Consider the following 25342-nt stretch of genomic DNA (forward strand, 5'->3'; position numbering starts at 1 on the left):
GGTGTGATGGTATGAAAACCAGTCAAAGCCGGGAAGGGGGACACGTGTTCCGAGGAGTAGACTAGACAGGATCGTGGAATGGTGTGATGGTATGAAAACCAGTCAAGGCACTAGAACAAGTATATGCTAATATAACTGAGATAAGAAAGTACTATAAAGAATACTAGGCTCGGCGGGCAATTAGTGACACGTTCATTAATTGTCTCAGCTTTTGTTTGCAAATAAAGGCTTAAATTTCTTGAAGAATCTTCTGCGTCTCTTGGTTATTTCAAGAAACCACGACAATATCCAAGAAGCAAAAAGAATGAAAGCAAGGGCTCCAGCAACTGTAGCAGAAGGCTGGTTTTCTGATAAAGATGATAGCTGATGTTCTGGAATGATGGATAACTGGGGAGTGAAGGATGGCATCTTCACAAGAGAGAAGACAGTAAGAGTGTATTCTAGGAAGCTGTGGAGCTCAATAGGTTTACAGAAAATGATTAGTTTGTCTCCTGAAATGGAAACAGAGATCCAGATTAGGGAGAGAAATTGTCCATGAATTTGAGAATGGAGTAGTAGTTAGTAGCAAAGGTGATAAAACTGATAAGTGTTGCACAGGTGCAGGAAGCAGCTGCCACCAATGTAATGAATAGAGTTGTGGAGTGATATTGACAAAGATGTAGAACAAGGGTTGTTACCTTATCTATAGCTTTGTAACTTGTACACCACCTTTGCTGCAGGTAAAACAAGTCAAACCTATCTAACCTACATTTGTAAGTAAGATATTCTATCCCAACACCCTGGTGAATCTCTTAGCACTCTCTCAATAACATTCATCCCCTGTAATACGACAACAAAAACTGCACATACTACTCCACATTGAACAACTTACTATCATTCACTGACTTGAACTCTTCACCATGTGTCTTTCTGCCACTGGAGATGGTATTGAGAGAACAGTAAAGTTGAGCAGGGAAAACATAGGAACAGGTGGAAGGGCCCCAAAGGAGAAGTCTAATAGGCAAATAAATTAAACCATACTTAAGATAAATTCATGAAAGCCTAGTCACCTATGAGTCACCTTCAGAGCAAGAAGGCTGCGAGTGAACTGCTGATTTTTCAGAGCGAAGGGTTTTTTACTACTCTGGTTAAAGAGAGGCGAGACTGCGCAGGTGCGTGACGTTAGCCAGTAGAGCGCGAAAGGTTTAAAAAGACTGCCGTATCCAGCGGGCAGTGGAGTGAGAGGCAGCAGAGTGGTAGGGCTTTGGCTCAACAGCTTAGGCAGTAACAGGACGAGGCGAGGTAGGAAGTATGTGTGTGGAGCCAGTTTTCTATGCTCGGTGTTAGATGTGGGGGGTCCTGGAGTCTCCCACCCTTCTGGACGGCCATATCTGCACCCAGTGTGTCGAGCTGCAGCTCCTGAGGGACCTAGTTAGGGAACTGGAGATGCAGCTCGATAACCTTTGCCTAGTCAGGGAGAGCAAGGAGGTGATAGAAAGGAGTTATAGGCAGGTGGTCACACCGGGGCCACGGATAAGGATAAGTGGGTCACTGTCAGGAGGGGGAAGGGGAAGAGTTAGGTACTAGAGAGTACCCCTGTGGCTGTACCCCTTGACAATAAGTACTCGTGTTTGAGTACAGCTGGGGGGAAGACAGCCTACCTGGGGGAAGCAACAGTGGCTGTGCCTCTGCCACAGAGTCTGGCCCTGTGGCTCAGAAGGGTAGGGAAAGGAAGAGGAAAGCAGTGCTGATAGGGGACTCTACAGTCAGGGGGTCAGACAGGTGATTCTGTGGATGCAAGAAACAAACTCAGATGGTAGTTTGCCTCCCAGGTGCCAGGGTCAGGGATGTTTCAGATTGCGTCCAAGATCTCTTGCAGTGAGAGGGAGAACAGCCAGAGGCGGTGGTACATATTGGTACCAATGACACAGGTAGGAAAAGGAAAGAGGTCCTAAAAAGAGTACAGGAAGTTAGGAAGGAAGTTGAGAAGCAGGACCGCAAAAGTAGTAATCTCAGGATTTTGACTTGTGCCATGCGACAGTGACGATAGGAATAAAATGAGGTGGAGGATAAATGTGTGGCTGACGGATTGGAGCAGGAGGTAAGGATTCAGATTTCTGGATCATTGGGACCTTTTTGGGGGAGATGTAACCTGTACAAAAAGGACGGGTTGCACTTGAATCCCAGGGGGAAAAATATCCTGGCGTGGAGGTTTGCTAAGGTTACTGGGGAGAGTTTAAACTAGAATTATTGGGGGTTGGGAACCAAACTGAAGAGACTGGGGAAGAGGAGGTTAGCTCACAAAGATAGAAAGCTTGTAAACAGTGCGAGAGGGAGGACAGGCAGGTGATAGAGAACAGACATGCTCAGACTGAAATCTTGAGATGTGTCTATTTTAATACAAGGAGTGTCGTGAACAAAGCTTAGAGTGTGGATCAGTACTTGGAGATTTGATGTGGCCATTACAGATGGCTCAGGGACAGGATTGCTTATTTTATGTGCCAGGTTTTAGGTGATTCAGAAAGGACAGGGAGGGAGGCAAAAGAGGTGGGGGCATGGCACTGTTGATCAGAGAAAATGTGCAGAAACGGTGGACGCCATGGAGGGATTGTCTATGGAGCCTCCGTGGGTAGAGGTTAGGAACAGGAAGGAGTCAGTAACTTTACGAGGTGTTTTTTTATAGGCCGCCCAATAGTAACAGGGATATCAAGGAGCAGATAGGGAAATGGATCCTGGAAAGATGTAATAATAAGAGTTGTGATGGGAGATTTCAATTTCCCAAATATTGATTGGCATTTCCCTAGAGCAAGGGGTTTAGATGGGGTGGAGTTTGTTAGGTGTTTTCAGGAAGGTTTCTTGACACAGAATGTAGATAAGCCTACAAGAGGAGAGGCTGTACTTGATTTGGTATTGGGAAATTAACCTGGTCAGGTGTCAGATCTCTCAGTGGGAGAGCATTTTGGAGATAATAGTGATCATAATTCTATCTCCTTTATAATAGCATTGGAGAGAGATAGGAACCCACAAGTTAGAAAAGCGTTTAATTGGAGTAAGGGGAATTATGAGGCTACCAGGCAGGAAATTGGAGGCTTAAATTGGAAACAGATGTTCTCAGGGAAACATACAGAAGAAATGTGGCAAATATTCAGGGGATATTTGTGTAGAGTTCTGTATAGGTACTTTCCAATGAGACAGGGCAGTTATGGTAGGGTACAGGAACCGAGATGTACAAAGGCTGTAATAAATCTAGTCAGGAAGAAAAACTTACAAAAGGTTCAGAGAGCTAGGTAATGTTAGAGATCTAGAAGATAAAAGGCTACTAGGAAGGAGCTTAAGAAGGAAATTAGGAGAGCCAGAAGGGGCCATGAGAAGGCCTTGCAGGCAGAATTAAGGAAAACCCCAAGGCATTCAACAAGTATGTAAAGAGTATAAGGATAAGGCAAGAAAAAATAGGACCTATCAAGTGTGACAGTGCGAAAGTGCGTATGGAACCAGAGGAAATAACAGAGATACTAAATGAATACTTTACTTCAGTATTCAGTATAGACAATAGGTGCAGAAGTAGACCATTCGGCCCCTCGAGTCTGCACCGCCATTCTGAGATCATGGCTGATCATTCACTATCAATACCCAGTCCCTGCCTTGTCCCCATATCCCTTGATTCCCCTATCCATCAGATATCTATCTAGCTCCTTCTTGAAAGCATCCAGAGAATTGGCCTCCACCGTCTTCCGAGGCAGTGCATTCCACACCTCCACAACTCTCTGGGAGAAGAAGCTCTTCCTCAACTCTGTTTTAAATAACTGACCTCTTATTCTCAATCCATGCCCTCTGGTACTGGACTCTCCCAACATCTGGAACATATTTCCTGCCTCAATCCTATCAAATCCTTTAATTATCTTAAACGTTTCAATCAGATCCCCTCTCAATCTCCTCAATTCCAGCGTGTACAAGCCCAATCTCTCCAATCTCTCTGCGTAAGACAGCCCTGCCATCCCAGGAATCAACCTAGTGAATCTACGCTGCACTTCCTCAATTGCCAGAATGTCCTTCCTTAAACCTGGAGACCAAAACTGTACACAATATTCCAGGTGTGGTCTCACCAGGGCCCTGTACAAATGCAAAAGGACATCCTTGCTCTTGTACTCAATTCCCCTAGTAATAAAGGCCAACATTCCATTTGCCCTCTTCACTGCCTGTTGCACTTGCTCATTCACCTTCATTGACTGATGAACTAGGACTCCTAGGTCTCTTTGCATTTCTCCCTTACCTAACTCTACACCGTTCAGACAATACTCTGCCCTCTTGTTCCTGCTTCCAAAGTGGATAACTTCACATTTATTCACATTGAATGACATCTGCCAAGTATCTGCCCACTCACCCAGCCTATCCAAGTCTCCCTGTATTCTCCTAACGTCCTCTTCGCATGTCACACTGCCACCCAGTTTAGTATCGTCAGCAAACTTGCTGATATAGTTTTCAATGCCCTCATCTAAATCGTTGACATAAATCGTAAAGAGCTGTGGTCCCAATACAGAGCCCTGTGGTACCCCACTAGTCACCTCCAGCCAGTCCGAGAAACACCCATTCACTGCTACCCTTTGCTTTCTATCTGCCAACCAGTTTTCTATCCATGTTGAAACCCTGCCCCCAATGCCATGAGCTCTGATTTTACTCACCAATCTCCTATGTGGCACCTTATCGAATGCCTTCTGAAAATCTAGGTACACAACATCTACTGGCTTACCCTCGTCTAACATCCTTGTTACACCCTCAAAAAACTCCAACAGATTAGTCAAGCATGATTTGCCCTTGGTAAATCCATGCTGGCTCGGCCTAATCCTATTTCTGCCATCAAGATGTGCCACTATTTCGTCCTTAATAATGGACTCAAGCATCTTCCCCACGACTGACGTTAGGCTAACAGGGCGATAGTTCTCCGTTTTCTCCTTCCCTCACTTCTTGAAAAGTGGGATAACATTAGCCACTCTCCAATCTTCAGGAACTGATCCTGAATCTAAGGAACATTGGAAAATGATTACCAATGCATCCGCAATTTCCTGAGCCACCTCTTTTAGAACCCTCGGATGCAGACCATCTGGACCCGGGGATTTATTAGCCTTCAGTCCTACCAGTCTACTCATCACAGTTTTTTTCCTAATGTCAATCTGTCTCAATTCCTCTGATATCTTATGACCCTGGCCCATCCATACATCTGGGAGATTGCTTGTGTCCTCCCTGGTGAAGACAGATCTAAAGTACGCATTAAATTCTGTTCCCATTTCCCTGTTTCCCATAACAATTTCTCCCAATTCATTCTTCAAGGGGCCAACATTGTTCTTAACTATCTTCTTTCTCTTCACATAGCTAAAAAAGCTTTTGCTATCCCCTTTTATATTCCTGGCTAGACTGAACTCATACCTGATTTTTTCTCTCTGTATTGCTTTTTTAGTTAAGATCTGCTGTTCCTTAAAACTTTCCCAATCATCTGAATTCCCACTCATCTTAGCCCTGTCATACTTCTTTTTCTTTAATGCTATACAATCTCTGACTTCCTTTGTCAACCACTGTGGCCCCTTCCCCCTCTTTGAATCCTTCCTTCTCATTGGAATGAACTGCTTTTGCATCTTTTGTATTATCCCCAAGAATATCTGCCACTGCTGATCCACTGTCTTTCCTGCCAGGGCATCCGCCCATTTAACTTTGGCCAGCTCTTCCCTCGTGGCTCCGTAGTCTCCTTTATTTAATTGCAACACTGACCCCTCTGATCTGCCCTTATCCCTCTCAAATTGTAGATAAAAACTTATCATGTTATGATCACTACTTCCTAATGGCTCCTTTACTTCAAGATCACTTATCAATTCCTGTTCATTACACATCACCAAGTCCAAAATAGCCTCGTTCCTGGTTGGCTCAAGCACAAGCTGTTCCAAAAATACATCCCTTAGACACTCCACAAACTCCCTATCCTGGGGTCCAGCACCTACCTGATTCTCCCAGTTCACCTGCATGTTGAAATCTCCCATAACGACTGCATTACCTTTAGCACATGCCAATGTTAACTCCCTAATCAACTTGTACCCAATATCCACGCTACTGTTTGGGGGCCTGTACACAACACCCATTAGGGTCTTTTTACCCTTACTGTTCCTCAGCTCAATCCACACAGACTCTACTTCCCCTGTTCCCAAGTCACCTCTTGCTAAGGACTGAATCTCATTCCTCACCAACAGGGCCACCCCACCCCCTCTTCCCGTATTTCTGTCTCTACGATAGCATGTATACCCTGGTACACTCAATTCCCAGGCCTGATCCCTTTGCAGCCATGTCTCCGTTATCCCAACAATATCGTAGTTCCCCATTTTCATCTGAGCTTCAAGCTCATCTGTCTTATTTCTGACACTACGCGCATTCAAGTATAGAATTCTTAGCCCATTCCTCCTCTCTTTGCTTAAAACACTGTCTATTGTACCTAACCCAGCTCCTTGAACTTCCATCAGGCTAATTGCACCTTGAATTTTGATGACCTTCTCAAGATCACCCAAACCTTCTACACATTTAACCCCATGCTCCTTCTGACCAACCCCCTGGATCTGGATCCCTGCCCCCTGCACATCTAGTTTAAACCCCCCCGAGCAGCACTGGCAAACATTCCTGCAAGAATGTTAGTACTCCTCCGGTTCAGATGTAGACCGTCCCTTCGAAACAGATCCCAATGTCCCTGGAACAAAGACCAATTATCCAAAAACCTGAACCCTTCCTTCCTGCACCATGCTCTCAGCCTCATATTAATGTGCATAATCATTCTATTCTTCGCCTCACTCGCACGTGGCACAGGTAGCAATCCCGAGATTGTCACCCTGGAGGTCCTGCCTTTCAGCTTCACTCCTAACTCCCTGAACTCTCTAAGCAGGACCCCCTCATTCACCTTACCTACATCGTTGGTCCCTACATGGACCACTACATCTGGGTTCATGCCCTCGTTCTCTAGAATAGCCTGCACCCGATCTGAGATGTCCCGGACCCTGGCACCAGGGAGGCAACATACCATCCGAGACTCCCGATCTGCCCCACAAAATCTCCTATCTGCCCCCCTGACTATAGAATCCCCTAAAACTATCGCTCTCTTCTCTTCCCTCCTCCCCTTTCTAGTTGAGGGTTCAACCTCTGTGCCAGAGGCAGGACCACTACAACTCATTCCTGGTAGGTCATCCCCATCAACAGTATCCATCAACTATGGAAAAGGATCTTACTGATTGCTGTGATGACTTGCAGCAGACTGAAAAGCTGGAGCTTTTGGAAGGTATCAAGTTAGGTAAGTCGCCAGGACCTGTTGAGATCTACCCCAGGCTATTATGGGAGGCGAGGGAGGAGATTGCTGAGCCTCTGGCAATGATCTTTGAGGATGGGAGAGGTTCCGTAGGATTGGAGAGTGGCGGATGTTGTTCCTTTATTCAGGAAAGGGAATAGAGATAGCCCAAGAAATTATAGACCAGTGAGTCTTACCTCAGTGGTTGTTAAATTGATGCAGAACATCCTGAGAGGCAGGATTTATGAACATTTGGAGAAGTATAATATGATTAGGAATAGTCAGCATGGCTTTGTCAAGGGCAGGTCATGCCTTATGAGCCTGTTTGAATTTTTTGAGAATGTGACTAAACATATTGATGAAGGAAGAGCAGTAGAGGTGTATAAGATGATGAAAGGCATTGATCGTGTGGATAGTCAGAGGCTTTTTCCCAGGGCTGAAATGGTTGCCACAAGAGGACACAGGTTTAAGGTGCTGGGGAGTAAGTACAGAGGAGATGTCAGGGGTATGTTTTTGACTCAGAGAGTGGCGAATGCATTTAATGGGCTGCCGGCAACGGTAGTGGAGGCAGATACAATAGGGTCTTTTAAGAGGCTTTTAGATAGGTACACGGAACTTAGTAAAATAGAGGGTTCAAAGTAAGCCTAGTAATTTCTAAGGTAGGGACATGTTTGGTACAACTTTGTGGGTCGAAGGACATGTATTGTGCTGTAGGCTTTCCATCTTCTATGAGATGGATCAGTGAAGATTCTAAAGCTTCTCAGGTTTCTGAGTACATAACATTTTTTTCCTATCTAAATTACAGGTGAACAACCCCTTCAACCCAGACCACATTACCTAGCTCTAGACTTGCAAGCTGGACCCTCTCAGGATCTACCCTCACAGCTCTCCCAATTATGATCTGATGGGAGTGGAAAATCTGAATTATTGAAAAGTTGTGGGCATGTGAAAATAGATCTCATAGAAGAAATGGTAAATAGTGTTTCTACTTTTGCAAGCATCTTTTGGGGTTAAGGGTTCAATCTCCTACCTGACACAGATATATTTTATGTAGGTGCCATTCTTGTCCCAGGGCACAGATGGTAATATCACTGTTTTCTCCAGCGAGGAAAAGAGTCTGATAAATATACTTCGAAGTACTTTTCAGCTTCTTTCTGTAAAGTCAACAGAACTTGGCATTAAAGCAAAAGCAACAAAATTAAACATGCTGTAATAGTGCAGCAGACTAATTAAGTAATTGGCACAGCTTTTTATGTGCTGCTTTGGCAGGTTAAGGATAGGTCTGAAGATGGAGGAATGAATCTGAAAGTAGAGGGCATCAATCCAGCAGTAAATTCTCTGATTCTTGCCAAATACACATAACTGAGATCAAGACAGCAATTTAAATTGTGCAGCACAACTTGTGATCCACTTCCCAGGAGAAGCCATGAGAATTCAATGTTTGAAAGCGGATATTCCAGGAAACACAAATTGCTGTCATGAAATTCACAACCAGATGTTGGCTTTAATTTAAATTTGTAAATCCTCAAGTTTATTTACTATTGTTGCTTTCTGATGTGTAAAATGAGATAAAAGCAGCTTACTTCACACTGCTCGGCTTAGTTCCACCAAGTGAATATGAACTAATCTTGAGTTTTTTCAGACAAAATGAGATCGAAAAGATGGTATTAGAAGAATATTATCTCTCTTTAATTTTTCTCCACTCTCCTGATTTTTATTAAAATAGGAATGGGGGAGGGGGCAAGAAGACATGGGATTGCCAAGGTACCAGCTGGGAGTTATCCCAAATAGCAAGTTGTTATTCTTTATCTGCTGTCTAGGGAAATCAATGCCTTATCCCCCTTTTCTTTCTTCTATGGCCTTCAGTCATCTATTAGATTCCCCCTTTTCCAGCCCATATCTCTTTCCTAATCAACTTCCAGCTCTTTACTTCATCCCTCCCCCTCCTGGTTTCATCTATCACTTTGTTTCTCCCTCCCCCTATCTTTTAAATCTATACCATCTTGCTGAAGGGTCTCGGCCCAAAACGTTAACTGTACTCTTTTCCATAGTTACCACCTGGCCTGCTGAGTTCCTCCAGCATTTTGTGTGTTACTTGGATTTCCAGCATCTGCAGGTGTCCTCTTGTTTGAGACTGATACGCCTTGAAATTCAAGTGCTCATCCAGAAGTATCTTAAAGGTTGTGTGAGTGCCTGGTTCCAATATCTTCTCAGTTAGTGCATTCCAGATTGCAACCATGCTTGGGGGTGGAGGGGGGGAAAGCAGAGAGTTCACAAATCTTTGCCCTTTGGCTTAGGCACTTCTGCCCAAACCAAGAGCTTCTTATTAAGAACTTACTCACGCTTTTCATAACTTCCAGCACATCTCACAGATCCACCTCAGCTGCCTCTGCTTTATGGAGAGCAAAATCATCCCATTGCTCATACAGTAATTGAAACCTTAGAATCCAGGCAATATTCTGAAGAATCCCCTCTGCACCATTTCCAGTGCAATCACATTCTTCCTGTACTGTACCAAGACCTCATTGCTCTTGTATCTATTTGCCAAATAATGAAGTATACTACTACTTCATTCTACCTAACAACACTGTCATTTCGTGCATAAAGGTCCTTTTGTTTGATTGATGTTTATTATTCACCTTTAATTGCCACAAAGGTATCACATACCTGGGACAAGTGGCATATCTTGGCCAGACCATGCTGGGGTTGAATACTAATGACAAAGTGGACTTTGTTTGTAAATGTTAACAATCTCGCTTTTGCCCGGGTATATTTAATGTTCCGACTTACCAAGGTGGAATTTTAACTCAGAATCAGGTTTATTATCATGGGCATGTGACATTAAGTTTGTTAACTTAGCGGCAGCAGCTCAATGCAATACATAATATAGAAGAAACAACAAAACAAAATAATAAATTACAGTATACGTATATTGAATAGATTAAAAATTGTGCAAAAAACCAGAAATACTATATATTAAAAAAGTGAGGTAGTGTCCAAGGGTTCAATGTCTACTTAGGAATCGGATGGCAGAGGGGAAGAAGCTGTTCCTGAGTCGCTGAGTGTGCGCCTTTTGGGCTTCTGTACCTCCTACCTGATGGCAACAGTGAGAAAGGGCATGCTCTGGGTGCTGGAGGTCCTTAATAATGGACGCTGACTTTCTGAGACACCACTCATTGAAGAGGTCCTGGGTACTTTGTAGGCTAGTACTCAAGATAAGCCAACTAAATTTACAACCTTCTGCAGCTTCTTTCGCTCCTGTGTAATAGCCCCTCCATACCATACATTGATGCAGCCTGTCAGAATGCTCTCCACAGAACAACTATAGAAATTTTTGAGTGTACTTGTTGACAAACCAAATCTCTTCACACTCCTAACAAAGTATAGCTGCTGTCTTGCCTTCTTTATAACTATATTGATATGTTGGGACCACATGAGATCCTCACAGATCTTGACACCCAGGAACTTGAAACTGCTTACTCTCTTCACTTCTGATCCCTCTGAGGATTGGTATGTGTTCCTTCATCTTACCCTTCCTGAAGTCCACAATCAGCTCTTTCATCTTACTGACGTTGAGTGCCAGGTTGCTGCTATGACACCACTCCACTAGTTGGCATATCTCACTCCTGTACGCACTCTCATCACCACCTGCAATTCTACCAACAATGGTTATATTGTCAGCAAATTTATAGATGGTATTTGAGCTATGCCTAGTCACACAGTCATGGGTATAGAGAGAGAGTAGAACAGTAGGCTATAGAGGGCTAAGCACATACTCCTGAGGTGCACCGGTGTTGATCATCAGCGAGGAGGAGATATTATAACCAATCCACACAGATTGTGGTCTTCCAGTTAGGAAGTCGAGGATCCAATTGCAGAGAGATGACAGAGGCCCAGGTTCTGCAACTTCTGTGGGAATGACGGTACTAAACGCTGAGCTGTAGTCGATGAACAGCATCCTGACATAAGTGTTTGTGTTGTCCAGGTGGTCTAAAGCTGTGTGAAGAGCCATTGAGATTAAATCTCCTGTTTGCCTATTGTGGTGATAGGCAAAATTGCAATGGGTCCAGGTCCTTGCTGAGGCAGTTCATTCTCGTCATGGATGGGAGTGCACCTTTCTAACTTCATCATCTGAAATGCCTAAAAGCCAGCACCAAAAGAACTTTGCATGTGCAAACCTATTTGCACATTTCCAAATTTTAGGTCCACACTTCATTGTCTGTGAAAATTACAACCATGTCTGATTTAAAAGGAATAATCCACATAAAGAACAATGCCACATTAAAGGGAAGAGTGCAAAGTTTAAGAAAGCCTAAAACACAGTTGAACAAATCAGTACTTATTTTCAAGCATGAGGGCTCCAGGAACACATCAGGTCCAGAAGTAGTAAAAGAGAGACCTGTGTTGAGTGCTCATAAGACATAGGAGACGAGTTAGGCCACTCAGCTCACCGAGTCTTCTCTGTAATTCCAACTTGGCTGACTATTATCCCTCTCAACCACTTTCTCATGCCTTCTCCCCATAACTCTTGACCCTATCAACCTCTGTTTTAAATATACTTAATGGCTTGGCCTCCACAGCCATCTGTGGCAACAAATTCTACAGAATCACCACCCTCTGGCTAAAGAAATTCCTTCTGATCTCTGTTCTAAATGGACACTCCTCTATTCTGAAGCTGTCCCCTTTGGTCCTGGACTCACCCACTATAGGAAATATCCTCTCCACTTTCACGCTGTCTAGACCTTTCAATATTCAGTAGGATTCAATGAAACTCCCCCCTCTCTCCCATTCTTCTAAACTCCAGTGAGTACAGACCCGTAGCCATCAAAGGCTCATGTATTAACCCTTTTGTTCCCAGAATAATTCTCGTAAACCTCATCTAAACCTGCTCTGATGCCAGCACATCTTTCCTTAGAGGAGGGGTCCAAAGCTGTTCATAATACTCCAAGTGCAGTCTGAGCAGTGGCTTATAAAGCCTCAGCATCACATCCTTGCTCTTATATTCTAGTCTAATATTGCATTTGCCTTCCTTACCACCAACTCAACCTGCAAGTTAATTTTTAGGGAATCCTGCATAAGGACTGCCAAGTCCCCTTGCAACTTAACTTTTTGAACTTCCTCTCCATTTAGAAAATAGACTATGCCTTTATTCCTTCTACCAAAGTGCATGACCATATACTTCACTACATTATATTCCAACTAGCACTTCTTTACCCATTCAGCCAATCTGTCCAAGTCCTCTGCTGACTCCCTGCTTCCTCAACACTACCTGCCCTTCCACCTAGCTTTTATTGTCTACAAACTTGGCCATAAAACCATCAATTCCATCATCTATATTGTTGACATATAGCATGAAAAGAAGTAGCCCCAATACTGAACCCTGCAGAACACCACTCGTCTTCGACAGCCAACCAAAACAGGCTCCCTTTATTCTGACTCTTTGTCTCTTGCCAAGCAGCAAATCTTTTAACCATGCTGGTATTTTTCCTACCATGGGCTCTTACATCCTTATATACTGAGTCTCCTTTGCTTGTTAGTTTTTCAAAGAATTCAAACAGAGTTGTCAGGCAAGATAGTCTCTTAGGAAACCATGCTGACTTTGGCCTACTTTATCAAGGGCCACCAAGTATCCCCAAGCCTCATCCTAAATAATGGACACCAACATATTCCCAACCATTGAAGTCAGGCTAATTGGCCGACAAGAACATAAGAAATAGGAGCAAGAATAGACCATCTGGCCTGTCTAGCCTGCTCCGCCATTCAGTGAGATCATGGTTGATCTGGCCATGGACACATCTCCAACTACCCCATAACCCTTAATTCCTCTACAATGCAAAAATCTATCCAATCTCATCTTATTACATTTACTGAGGTAGCTTCTACTGCTTCATTGGGCAGAGAATTCCACAGATTCACCACTCTCTGGGAAAAGCAGTTCCTCCTCATCTCCGCCCAAAATCTACTCCCCCAAATCGTGAAGTTATGTCCCCTATTTCTAGTCTCACCAACCAGTGGAAAGAACTTCCTGCCTCTATCTTATCAATCTCTTTCATAATTTTGTATGCTTCTATAAATCTCCTCTTATTCTTCTGATTCCAGCGAGTACCATCCCAGTTCAATCTCCTCCTTAAGGGGCTTGGAAGTAGGTACAGAGGGGAGTGTTAGGGATAAGTTTTTTTATTTTATTTTATTTTTTTAAAACACAGAGTGGTGAGTGCATGGAATGGACTGCCAGTAACTGTAGTGGAAGTGGATACAATAGGGTCTTTTAAAAGGCTCCTGGAGAGGTACATGGAGCTTAGAAAAATAGAAGGCTATGGGTAACTCTAGGTAATTTCTAAAGTAAGTACATGCTCGGCACAGCATTATGGGCCAAAGGGCATGTACTGAGCTGTAGGTTTTCTATGTTTCTTTTGTTCAACCCCCTCATCTCTGGAATCAACCTGGTGAACCTTCTATGCACTGCCTCCAAAGCCAGTATACAATTCCTCAAGTAAGGAGACCAGAACTGAACGCAGTACACTAGATGTGCCCTCACCAGTACCCGCTATGGTTATAGCATAACTTTCCTGCTTTTAAATTCAATCCCTCTAGCTATGAAGGGCAACATCTCATTTGCAGGCCTTCTTGATAGCCTGCTGCACCTACATACCAACCTTTTGTGATTCATGCACAAGCACTCTCAAGTCTCTCTGAACAGAAGAATGCTTCAATTTTTTTTACCATTTAAATAATAATCTTCTCTTCTATTTTCCTTTCCAATGTGGATGTCCTCTCATTTACCAACATTGTACTCCATCTGCCAGACCCTTGCCCACTCACTTAACCTATCTATATCTCTCTAGAGACGCTGTATATCTTCTGCACAATTTGCTTTTCCACTCGATTTGGTATCATTGGCAAACTTAAGATACAGTACACTCAGACCCTCTTCCAGATCATTAATTTATATCATGAACAGTTGCGGGACATGGCTCACCACTGATTGACATACAGAGTAACAAAACACATATCCTAACTTTATGCTTTCTATTTCCTCTGATTTCCTTTCTTCTACCTCCCTCCCCTCTTCTACAGTGGTATGTGGAAGTTTGGCCACCCCGGTCAAAATTTCTGTTACTGTGAACAGTTAAGTGAGTAGAAGATGAACCAGTCTCCAAATGTCATAAAGTTAAAGATGAAACATTCTTTTCAACATTTTAAGCAAGATTAGTGTATTGTTTTTGTTTTGTACAATTTTAGAGTGGAAAAAAAGGAAAGGAGAACCATGCAAAAGTTTGGGGACCCCAAGAGATTTGAGCTCTCCGAAAACTTTTACCAGCGTCTCAGACCTTAAATAGCTTGTTAGGGCTATGGCTTGTTCACAATCATTGTTAGGAAAGGCCAGTTGATGCAAATTTCAAAGCTTTATAAATACTCTGACTCCTCAAACCTTTGATAATGTTACAGAGATATGGTCTTATTCCTTTTCATGGCTAAAGGATTTTTAGTGCATTGTTATCCCCTTTTAAGGCTAAAAGATTGTTAAGCTGTTTTACTAAAATGGCTAATTTGAGTTAGTCACGTATGCGACAGATGGCAGATCGTATTGTTCCCTTTTTTATTAAGATTGTTCCTGCTTTATGATCAACTTGTTTTATAATTAACCTGTGGTCAAAACTGACTTGAGTGGGCTTTTGCACCAAGCTCCGTATGCGGGGCTAACACATGGACAAATATGGACCGCTTGCTGTGCTGAATGCTTAAGAAGAAGTAACTTAAAAGCTGTTGTAATTGTTAGAAGTTCTGCAAAATACCTGTATAATAAGGACAGTATCAGCACGTAAGATAGAGATCCTACGAGGTCCGGTCAGCAAGAGGGGATTCTTGCCCACTGTAGATCTTGGATCTCTAGCTGGCTGAAGTTGCAATAAAGAAGAAACGGTTGATTGAAATTATACAGTGTCTGACTTGACTTAATTCCACACCTTGTCCCAATCAGCAGCCATAGGCTCCTCTAAGCAGCTGCCTAGCACTCTGAAAATTAAAATAATTGATGCCCACAAAGTAATCAAGAAATGTAATTAATGTAATGTAATTAAGAAATGGCAGTTAACAGGAATGGTGAAGGTCAAGTTGAGGTCTGGAAGACCAAGAAAACTTTCCAAGAGTACTGTTTGTAGGATTATTAGAAAGGCAAATCAAGACCCCCGTTTGAATGCAAAAGACCTTCAGGAAGATTTAGCCATTATGTTACTGCAGCATTCCTTGACCTGCAGCATTGGAAGCAATTCCGGGATTACAACCTGAGATCCCACTACCCAGTTCACGTTGTAGGACGCCAATCCTTCTCCAGTGTCCCACCCATTAAACACAGGACTGAGCCGACACACTTGACAGGTTAGGCAGCGGGCAGCAGGAGTGATGTGAATACAGTATCAGAATGCTGACCTGCGCGGGGCACTCGTTTCCTCGTCTTCGTTCTCCCAACAGTCGCAGTCGGGCCGTGTACGCTTCCTCCGCTGGCATACACAGTCAGTGGTGGCAGCTCGGCCCATCGACAACCGGCTTCCCAGGCTACCCATAGTTGCCCTGCCTCTCCCTCCCTTAACCTTTATTCTCCCTTTCCCATTCACTCCCTATCCTTTATTCACCTCCCCTATTATTTCTCTCCTCCTTTATTCGTCCCTCTACTTATTTTCTCCCTCCCCCGCTCCTATATTCCCCTCCCAACTCCCCTATTCCTCCCTCACTTTCACTACAACCTTCCCACTCCCTTTACTCCTCTCCTCCCTCCTACTCCTTGTTTGTTTCCTCACTCACTGTTCCTCCTTCACTAGTTCCCTCTCCCGCCACCCCGTCCGTTTAAATTCCGACGGTTGACGCTGATGGCGGCCGCCATTTTTGAAACGGGGCATGCTGGGAGCAACTGGTGAAGGAGCGCTGGTAGACTGAATGTTTTGACCAATCAAATCCGCGCACTTAATTAAAGCGGGGATGACTGCAAGCAATTTTTGTTAAGCAGTTTAAATTCAAGTCTGTCGGTTTCCACGCTTAAGCCTCTGAATTAAGTACAGTCTCGATATAGAAAGCCATCGCATCTTGTTATAACGATAGAAAAGATGGTGGCCGCACCTGTGAGGGGTTCATATCCTTTGCGTATCACCTAGGTCAAAGCCTGGTTTATTGTCACAAGCACAAGTGCAAAAAAAAACTTGCATGCAGCAACACGAAAGGCAAGTAGTATAAGGTAAACTGCACTCACAACTTTGTGGGCAGTGTATAGCTTTCCATGCCAGTCATTAAAAATCTTTCAGCAAAATAACTTGAATGGAAAGGAGAGACAAGACTGCACAGTTGGAAATCTGTAGCAACACACAATACACTGGAGGAACTCAGCATTTATCATAGCCGAAAGAAAATTATAGCTGGGAGCTTAATGTCAATGGATACACATTGTATCAAAAGGACAGGCAGGTAGGCAGAGGGCGGAAATGCAGTGCTGTTGGTAAAATAGATAATAGACAATAGGTGCAGGAGCAGGCCATTCAATGTGATCATGGCTGATCATCCACAATCAGTAACCCGTTCCTGTCTTTTCCCCATATCCCGTGACTCTGCCATCTTTAAGAGCTCTATCTAACTCTTTCTTGAAAGCATCCAGAGAATTGGCCTCCACTGCCTTCTGAGGCAGGGCATTCCATAGATACACAGCTCTCTGGGAGAAAAAGTTTTTCCTCAACTCTGTTCTAAATGACCTACCCTTTATTCTTAAACTGTGACCTCTGGTTCTGGACTCCCCCAATATCGGGAACATGTTTCCTGCCTCTAGCGTGTCCAATCCCTTAATAATCTTAAATGTTTCAATCAGATTCTCTCTCGTCCTTCTAAATTCCAGTGTATAAAAGCCCAGTCACTCCAATCTTTCAACATATGACAGTCCCGCCATCCCGGGAATCAACCTAATGAACCTACGCTGCACTCCGTCAATAGCAAGAATATCCTTCCTCAAATTTGGAGACCAAAACTGAACACAATACTCCAGGTGTGGTCTCACCAGGGCCCTGTACAACTGCGGAAGGACCTCTTTGCTCCTATACTCAACTCCCCTTCTTATGAAAGCCAACATGCCATTAACTTTCTTCACTACCTGCTGTACCTGCATGCTTACTTTCAGTGACTGATGAACAAAGACACCTAGATCTCGTTGTACTTCTCCTTTTCCTAACTTGACACCATTCAGATAGTAATCTACCTGTTCTTGCCACCAAAGTGAATAACCTCATATTTATCCACGTTAAACTGTATCTGCCATGCATCTGCCCACTCACCCAACCTGTCCAAGTCACCCTGCATTCTCCTAACATCATCCTCATATTTCACAGTGCCACCAAGCTTTGTGTCATCTGCAAATTTACTAATGTTACTTTTAATCCCTTCATCTAAATCATTAATGTATATTGTAAATAGCTGCGGTCCCAGTACTGAGCCTTGCGGTACCCCACTAGTCACTGCAATGAAATCAAAAAGATGAGATCAAATCATTAGAAAGAGGTGGCATAGGGTTGTGAATCATTGTGGGAGAGCTAAGGAATTGCAAGGGTAAAAAGACCCTGATAGGAGTTATATACAGATCCCCTAAGGATGTGTTCTCAAATTACAATGGGGATAGAAAATGTATGGCAAAAGGGCAATGTTACATAGTCATCAGAATCAGGTTTAATATCACCGGCATATGTTGTGAAATTTGTTAACTTAACGCAGCAGTACAATAAAATACATGATAAATGAATACAGAGAAAAAACTGAATTACAGTGATTATATATAAATGTCTTTTAAATAGTTAAGTTAAAATAAGTAGTGCAAAAAAAATGTAGTCAGGTAGGGTTCATGGGTTCAATGTCTATTTAGAAAATCGGACGGCAAAGGGGAAGAAGCTGTATGCACCTTTAGGCTTCTGTACCTACTTCCTGGCAGTAACAATGAGAAGAGGGTATATCCTAGGTGGTGGGGGTACTTAATGATGGACACCATCTTCCTAAAACAACACTCCTTGAAGATGATAAAATCTGCAGATGCTGGAAATCCAAGCAAAACACACAAAATGGTGGAGGAACTCAGCAGGCCAGGCAGTATCAATGGAAAACTAGTAAACAGTCGATGTTTCAGGCCAAGACCAGATGATGGAATTGACTAATATTACAAGTGCAGTAGCCCCCGACTATACCAAATGGTGATGCAGGCAGCCAAAATGCTCTCCATGGTACATTTGTAGAAGTTTTCGAGAACCAAATCTCCTCAAACTCCTGATGAAATATAACAGCTGTCTTGCCTTCTTTATATCTGCATCAATATGTTGTGTCTAAGTTAGACCCTCAGATATTGGCACACAAGAACTTGAAATTGCTCACTCTCTCCACTTCTGATTCCTCTATGAAGATTGGTTTGTGTTCTCTCATGTTACCCTTCCTGAAATCCACAATCAGTTCTTTAGTCATGCTGGCATTCCATGCAAGGTTGTTACTGCGACATCAGTCAAGTAACTGGTATATCTCACCCGTATATGGCCTTTCCTAACCATCTGAAATTCTGCCAGCAATGGTTGTATCATTAGCATATTTGTAGCATATGCCTAGCTACACAGTCATGGGTGTAGAGAGAGTAGAGCAATGGGCTAAAGGCACATTATGGGTGTAAAGGGGGTTTCTTCTTTTTTCTTTGTTACTGTGTATGTAATCAAAAGGGCTTCTTTTGTTTGTTAACTAGCAGGAATGCTTCTTTGTTGCGAGAGAGTGCTGGGAGAATTGTATTCCTTTGTAAACCAAATGGGGATTAATGTTCTTTCTTCTGAGTCTGTAAACTTTTGTTGACGGGCTTTTGGGCAGATCGGCGCGAGGGAGTGAGAGAGAGAGGACGCAATGCTGTAAGCTGGGTGAGGAATGGACCCCAAGCGGGGGTCCGAGGCCAGGAGGTACTCCGAGGAGGGGGGATGAAGCTAGATGTGCTTGGTTGACCACCCCGAGGGTCGAGGAGTTCGGAGGGGATCGAATGGTGGCCAGAAGACTTCAGTAATTGAGCTCCAACGGTTGTGCACGAAGTGGTTTGGACTTTGATAAGTTTGGCGCCTTTTCTTTATTTTTTTCTCTTCATATATACTGTATCGTTATTAATCACTTAGTTATAGTAACCTTTATAAATTGTACTCATTTAATAGCTTATGGTGTACTGTCTGTTTTTGGGAGAGGCGGGGACATCACACAGCATCCACACCAGCTGATTACCCAGTTTGGCGGGGCCGAAGGCTGCTCCCCCTAGACGAGAACGAGCTGAGCGAGCCTGAGGCGACCCAGGGGGTTACATGGGGGATTTCAATACACAGGTAGAATGGGAAAATGGATCTCAACAAGGGGAATTTCTAGAATTTCTTGACTAAATTTAGTCAAGAAGAAGAGCATACGAAAGGTTCAAAAAGCTAATGATAGAGATCTAGAAGATTATAAGGCTAACAGTAAGGAGCTAAAGAAAGAAATTAAGAGAGCCAGAAGGGGCCATGAGAAGGCCTCGGTGGACAGGATTAAGGAAAACCCTAAGGCGTTCTACAAGTATGTTAACAACAAGAGGATAAGACATGAGAGAATAGGAGCAATCAAGTGTGACAGTGGAAAAGTGTGTATGGAACTGAAGGAGATAGCAAAGGTACTTAATGAGTACTTTGCTTCAGTATTAATGACGGAAAAAGATCTTGGCGATTATAGAGGTGACTTACAGTGGACAAGCTTGAGCATGTAGATATTAAGAAAGAGGATGAACAGGAGCTTTTGGAAAGCATCAAGTTAGATAAGTCACCGGGACCGGATGAGATGTACCCCAGGCTACTGTGGGAGGCGGGAGGAGATTGCTGAGCCTCTGGCGATGATCCTTGCATCATCAATGGGGACAGGAGAGGTTCTGGAGGACTGGAGGATTGCAGATGTTGTTCCATTATTCAAGAAAGGGAGTAGAGATAGCCCAGGAAATTATAGACCAGTGATTCTTACTTCAGTGGTCTTACTTAAGTTGATGGAGAAGATCCTGAGAGGCAAGATTTATGAACATTTGGAGAGCCATAATATGATTAGGAATAGTCAGCATGGCTTTGTCAAAGGCAGGTTGTGCCTTATGAGCCTGATTGAATTTTCTGAGGATTTGACTAAACGCATTAATGATGGTAGAGCAGTAGATGAAGTGCATATGGAATTCAGCAAGGAATTTGACAAGGTACATCATTCAAGGCTTATTGAGAAAGTAAGGAGGCATGGGATCCAAGGGGACGTTGCTTTGTGGATCCAGAACTGGCTTGTCCACAGAAGGCAAAGGGTGGTTGTAGACGAGTCATATTCTGCATGGAGGTCGGTCACCAGTGGTGTGCCTCAGGGATCTGTTCTGGGACCCCTTGTCATGGTCCCGATCATTAATCTCCTATCTTGCTCCTAATCTCCTTTAATTATGCCTTGATTCTGACCTTTAATTTCCCATTTACTGCTAATTCTTTTTGATGACGGACACCTGGTTTCTATGAAGACCTGTGGCATAAGAACCCTGGCATTATAACCATTAGTTGCCAGATCGTTGGTCTTTTCCCGTGTGATAACTACATTTCCCAACCACTTAGAACCATTAATTCTAAGTTCAGCTCCAGTTTCAAGATTTTCCATGAAAACCCCGTCTCCATGTCAAGGCTCTGTGTCAAGATCGCCTCATTCGCTCATTGTAACAGAACAATCCAGTGGATATGAATCCCCTACAACAAGCCCTCACCAGCCAGGGCTCCCTACTGGTCCTGCACGATCAGCTTCTCCGGGATGTCATGGAGAACCTCCGTTCCCTGTCAGTGAATGTAAAGAAGGTCAGTGAACAGGTAGACCAACTATCCACTCACCTTACCCCATCCACCCCGGGAACACTGTCGTACCAGCCCAGACAGCCTGTAGTGGCAACGTCCTGTCAGTCAACAACACAACTGCCAAGAGAGCCACATGTACCTGAACCAGAACACTACGCTGGGGATTTGGGGAAGTGCCAGGCCTTTCTGCTGCAATGCTTCTTGGTGTTCGAGCAGCAGTCATCCATGTACACCACGAACAGATCAAAGATAGCTTACATCATGGGGTTGTTGTGAGGAAGTGCCTTAGTGTGGGCTACCACGGTTTTGGATAATCAGCCAGAGATCTGCTCTTCATTCCCCATCTTCATCTCAGAAATTAGGAAGATTTTGACCATCCTGTCCACGGTAAAGATGCTGCTAATGTCATGGTCCCGATTGTTTATCCCCTATCTTGAACCTAGCTTCTTTTGATTTTGCCTTGATTCCTATTGTTAACTTCCCATTTACTGCTAATTTGCTTGGTGACAGCACACCTGGTCTCCATCTAGAGCTGCAGTATAAGAACCCTGACGTCAGAACCACTGGTCGCCAGTTCATTGGTCTAGTTCCATGTGATAACTTCATTTCCAGACTGCTTAGAACCATTAGATCTAAGTTCAGCTCCAGTTTCAAGATATTCCATGAAAACCCATCTCCATGTCAAGATTCCTCCTGTTCTGCTGTTCAACGTTCACGTCTGTGTAAGCATCCCCAACTCAATCTCCTTGCCTGTGTCATGCACTTGGGTTCTCCTCGGTCACTCCGTGCAACAGAATGAACTGGCCAAAAATGAACCCAGCAGACACGAATCCCCTGCAACAAGCCCTTGCCAGCCAGGGCTCCCTACTGGGCCTGCATGATCAGCTGCTCCGGGATGTCACGGAGAACCTTTGTTCCCTGTCAGTAAACATAAAAAAAGTCAGTGAACAGGTCAACCGAATATCCGCTCATCTGATCCCGTCCACTCTGGGAACTCTGTCTGACCAGCCCGGACAGCCTGTAGTGGCAACGCCCTATGTATCGACAACACGACTGCTAAGAGAGCCACATGTACCTGAACCAGAACACTACACTGGGGATCTGGGGAAGTTCCAGGCCTTTTTGCTGCAATGCTCCTTGGTGCTTAAGCAGCAGTCATCCATATACGCCACAGACAAATCGAAGGTAGCTTACATCATGGGGTTGTTGCAAGGAAGTGCTTTAGCGTGAGCCACCATGATTTGGGATAATCAGCCAGAGACCTGCTCTTCATTCCCCACCTTCATTTCAGAAATGAGAAAGATTTTTAACCATCCTGTCCGCAGTAGAGATGCCACTAAGTGTCTACTCACCCTACATCAGGGCTCACGCAGTGTTGCCGAATACTCCATGGAGTTCCAGATGCTAGTGGCTGACTTGGGGTGGAATGATGAGGCACTCCAGGAGGTATTTCAGCAAGGCCTCTGTGGTATGGTAAAGGACGAGTTGGCGGCAAGAGACGACGCTAACGGCCTGGATTCATTGATCTCCTTAGCCACCAGGCTAGACAACCAACTCTGAGAACGTCAGAGAGAGGGACCAGTCATCCTACACCTTTGGTCACCCCGTGGCGTGCTTTACCATCTTCTCCCAGCCCTAGCCTCTCTTCTCCTCCCACTCCTAGAATAGCTCCCAGTCCGGCCATGTTCACCACCCCAGGAGAGGAACCAATGCAGCTGGGACAGAACCGTCTTTCTCCCACAGAGCGACTTTGGAGATTAAGAGCAGGAGATTGTCTCTATTGCAGTCAGTCTGGCTATTTTCATGCTACCTGTTCCCTTTGGCCAAAAGGGAGGGCTCACCTGTAGAAAGGAGGATCCTGGTGAGTCAGGCAACATTCCCTTTTGTACCCCAAATCCAGATGCAGATCCAAGCCACTGTAAGCTACCACCAGCAGCCCCTGTCTCTCTTACAGAGACATGAGAGAGGAGTTGGCCAGAACTGATTGGAAAAGGACATGAGCAGGGATGATAGCAGAGCAGCAATGGCAGAAATCTCTTGAGTAATTTGCAAGGCATAGGATATTTACATCCCAAAAAGGAAATAATATTCTAAAAGTAAGATGACACAACCGTGGCTAACAAAAATCAAAGCTAACATAAAAGCCAAAAAAGAGCATATAATAGACCAAAGTTAATGGGAAGTTAGAGGATTGGGAAACCTTAAAAAACCAACAGAAGGCAACTAAATAAGTCAATAAGAAGAAAAGATGGAGTATGAAAGTAAGCTAGCCAGTAGTATTAAAGAGGATACCAAAATCAAGGAGCCGAAGGAGCTGAAAGCATTGATTATTCAAAGTTTGAAATGTTCAGTTTAATGTCAGAGAAATGTAAACAATATACATCCTGAAATGCTTTTTCTTCGCAATCATCCATGAAAACAGGGAAGTGCCCCAAAGAATGAATGACAGTTAAACGGGAGAATCCCAAAATCCCCCCAGCTTCCCCCTCATACGTAAATGGCAGCAAGCCACGATCCCCCCCTCCACCCCAGCAAAAGAGGCGCACCCACTGCTGAGCACAAGCGTGAGCTAGGCGATAGCAAAGACACAGACCTTGCAGTTACCCCAAAGACTTTCACATTTCATCCAGCAATCGACAAATCACAGGTTCTCTCTCTCCCTAATAAGGGATATGGAGGTGTCCCCCATTTTCACAGTGAGCGGGAGACATAACAACCCGATGATTTATGATGAGGACAGAGCTATCAACAAGGCTTGTGTCAAAATCATTTTAGGCTTCCATTAACACTTCAAGTAAAAACAAGGAAATATTACATTCTAATAGATAGATGGCGCAAGCAAAGCCCTCCCCTCCATTAAGCAGATCTACAAAGAGCACTGTCACAGGAAAGTAGCATCCAACATCAAGGATTTGCAAAATCCAGGCCATGGTCTCTTCTTGCTGCTGCCATCACGAAGGAGATACAAAGCCTTAGGTTCCAAACCACCAAGTTCAGGAACAATTATTACCCCTCAAGCATCAGGCTCCTGAACCAGAATGGACAAGACAAGTTCATTCACCATAACTCTGAACTGATTTCACAACCTATGTTCTCACTTTCGAGGACTCTTCAACTGATGTTCCTGATAATTATTGTTTATTAACTTTTTTTTTGTATTTGCACTGTCTTTTGTATACTTGGTTGTTTGTCCATTCTGTTGGGTCCGGTCTTTTATTGATTCTGTTGTTTCTTTCTATAGTGACATATATGTACTTTGATTATAAATTTATTATGAACTTTGAACTGCTGTTAGAGCTGCTGCCTCAGATCCCAGAGTTCACCTTTGACCTCAACCTTATGTTTGAAGTTTGCTACTGTTCAGGGTGCTCTGGTTTTCTCCTAGGGCCCAAAGCCAGATGGATTGGTTGGTTAATTGGCCTTTGTAAATTGCCCCCAGTGTGTGAGTAGTGGAAATTAAGGGGGAATGATGAGGATCTGGGAACAATAATGGGATTCATAGAGTCACAGAGCATAATGATATAGAATAGGTGCTTCGGTCCATCTAGTCCATGCCAAATTGTTATGACTGGTCCCATCTAACCCTAACCTTAACCCATATCTAGACTGCTACCCTCCATACCCCTCCCATTCATGTACCTATCCAAATTTCTCTTAAATGTTGTAATCAAACACGCAAACACCACTTTCACTGGCATCTCCCCTCATTCTCCTATCTATTCAACATTCCCCTGTAACTCAGGTCCTCAGGTTCCAGCAACATCCTTTAATTTTTTTCAATCTTATTGATATCTTTCCTGTAAGTAGGTGTCCAGAATTGCACACAATATTCCAAATTTGGCTGCACCAACATCTTATTCAAGTTCAATCCCAACTCCTTTACTCAATACTCTGATTTATAAAGGCCAATGTGCCAAAAGCTCTCTTCACAACCATGTCTATGACACCAATTTCAAGGAATTATGGATCTGTATTCCCAGATCCTTTTGTTCTACCACACTCCTCACTATATAAGTCTTGGTTTTCCCTCCCAAAGTGCAATTGTTCACACTTATCTGAATTAGGTGAGGGCATTCATTTTAAAAGGTCTAGAATACAGGAGCAAGGATGTGATGCTGTGGCTTTATAAAGCACTGGTGAGGCCTCATCTTGGGTATTGTGAACAGTTTTGGGCCCCTTATCTTAGAAAAGG

The 25342-nt window shown here is 43.7% G+C and overlaps 1 protein-coding gene across 2 annotated transcripts in view; it reads right to left on the bottom strand.

The window, feature by feature from the left end:
- The window catches only part of gmcl1 (germ cell-less, spermatogenesis associated), a 262908-nt gene extending 246727 nt beyond the window's left edge, over positions 1 to 16181 (bottom strand). Inside the window, exons 1-2 of one of the 2 annotated variants that reach the window (XM_059959056.1) lie at positions 15719 to 16181; positions 8319 to 8442 (exon numbers count right to left, since the gene is read on the bottom strand). In XM_059959056.1, coding sequence (XP_059815039.1) covers positions 8319 to 8442; positions 15719 to 15852 — 258 coding nt within the window. In that variant the 5' untranslated portion in view covers positions 15853 to 16181. The remainder of the gene's footprint in view (positions 1 to 8318; positions 8443 to 15718) is intronic. The other variant, XM_059959101.1, reaches the window with a different exon arrangement.
- Between the last annotated feature and the right edge of the window lie 9161 nt (positions 16182 to 25342).

The sequence above is a fragment of the Hypanus sabinus genome, chromosome 1, assembly GCF_030144855.1.
Source record: "Hypanus sabinus isolate sHypSab1 chromosome 1, sHypSab1.hap1, whole genome shotgun sequence".
NCBI classification, from domain to species: domain Eukaryota; kingdom Metazoa; phylum Chordata; class Chondrichthyes; order Myliobatiformes; family Dasyatidae; genus Hypanus; species Hypanus sabinus.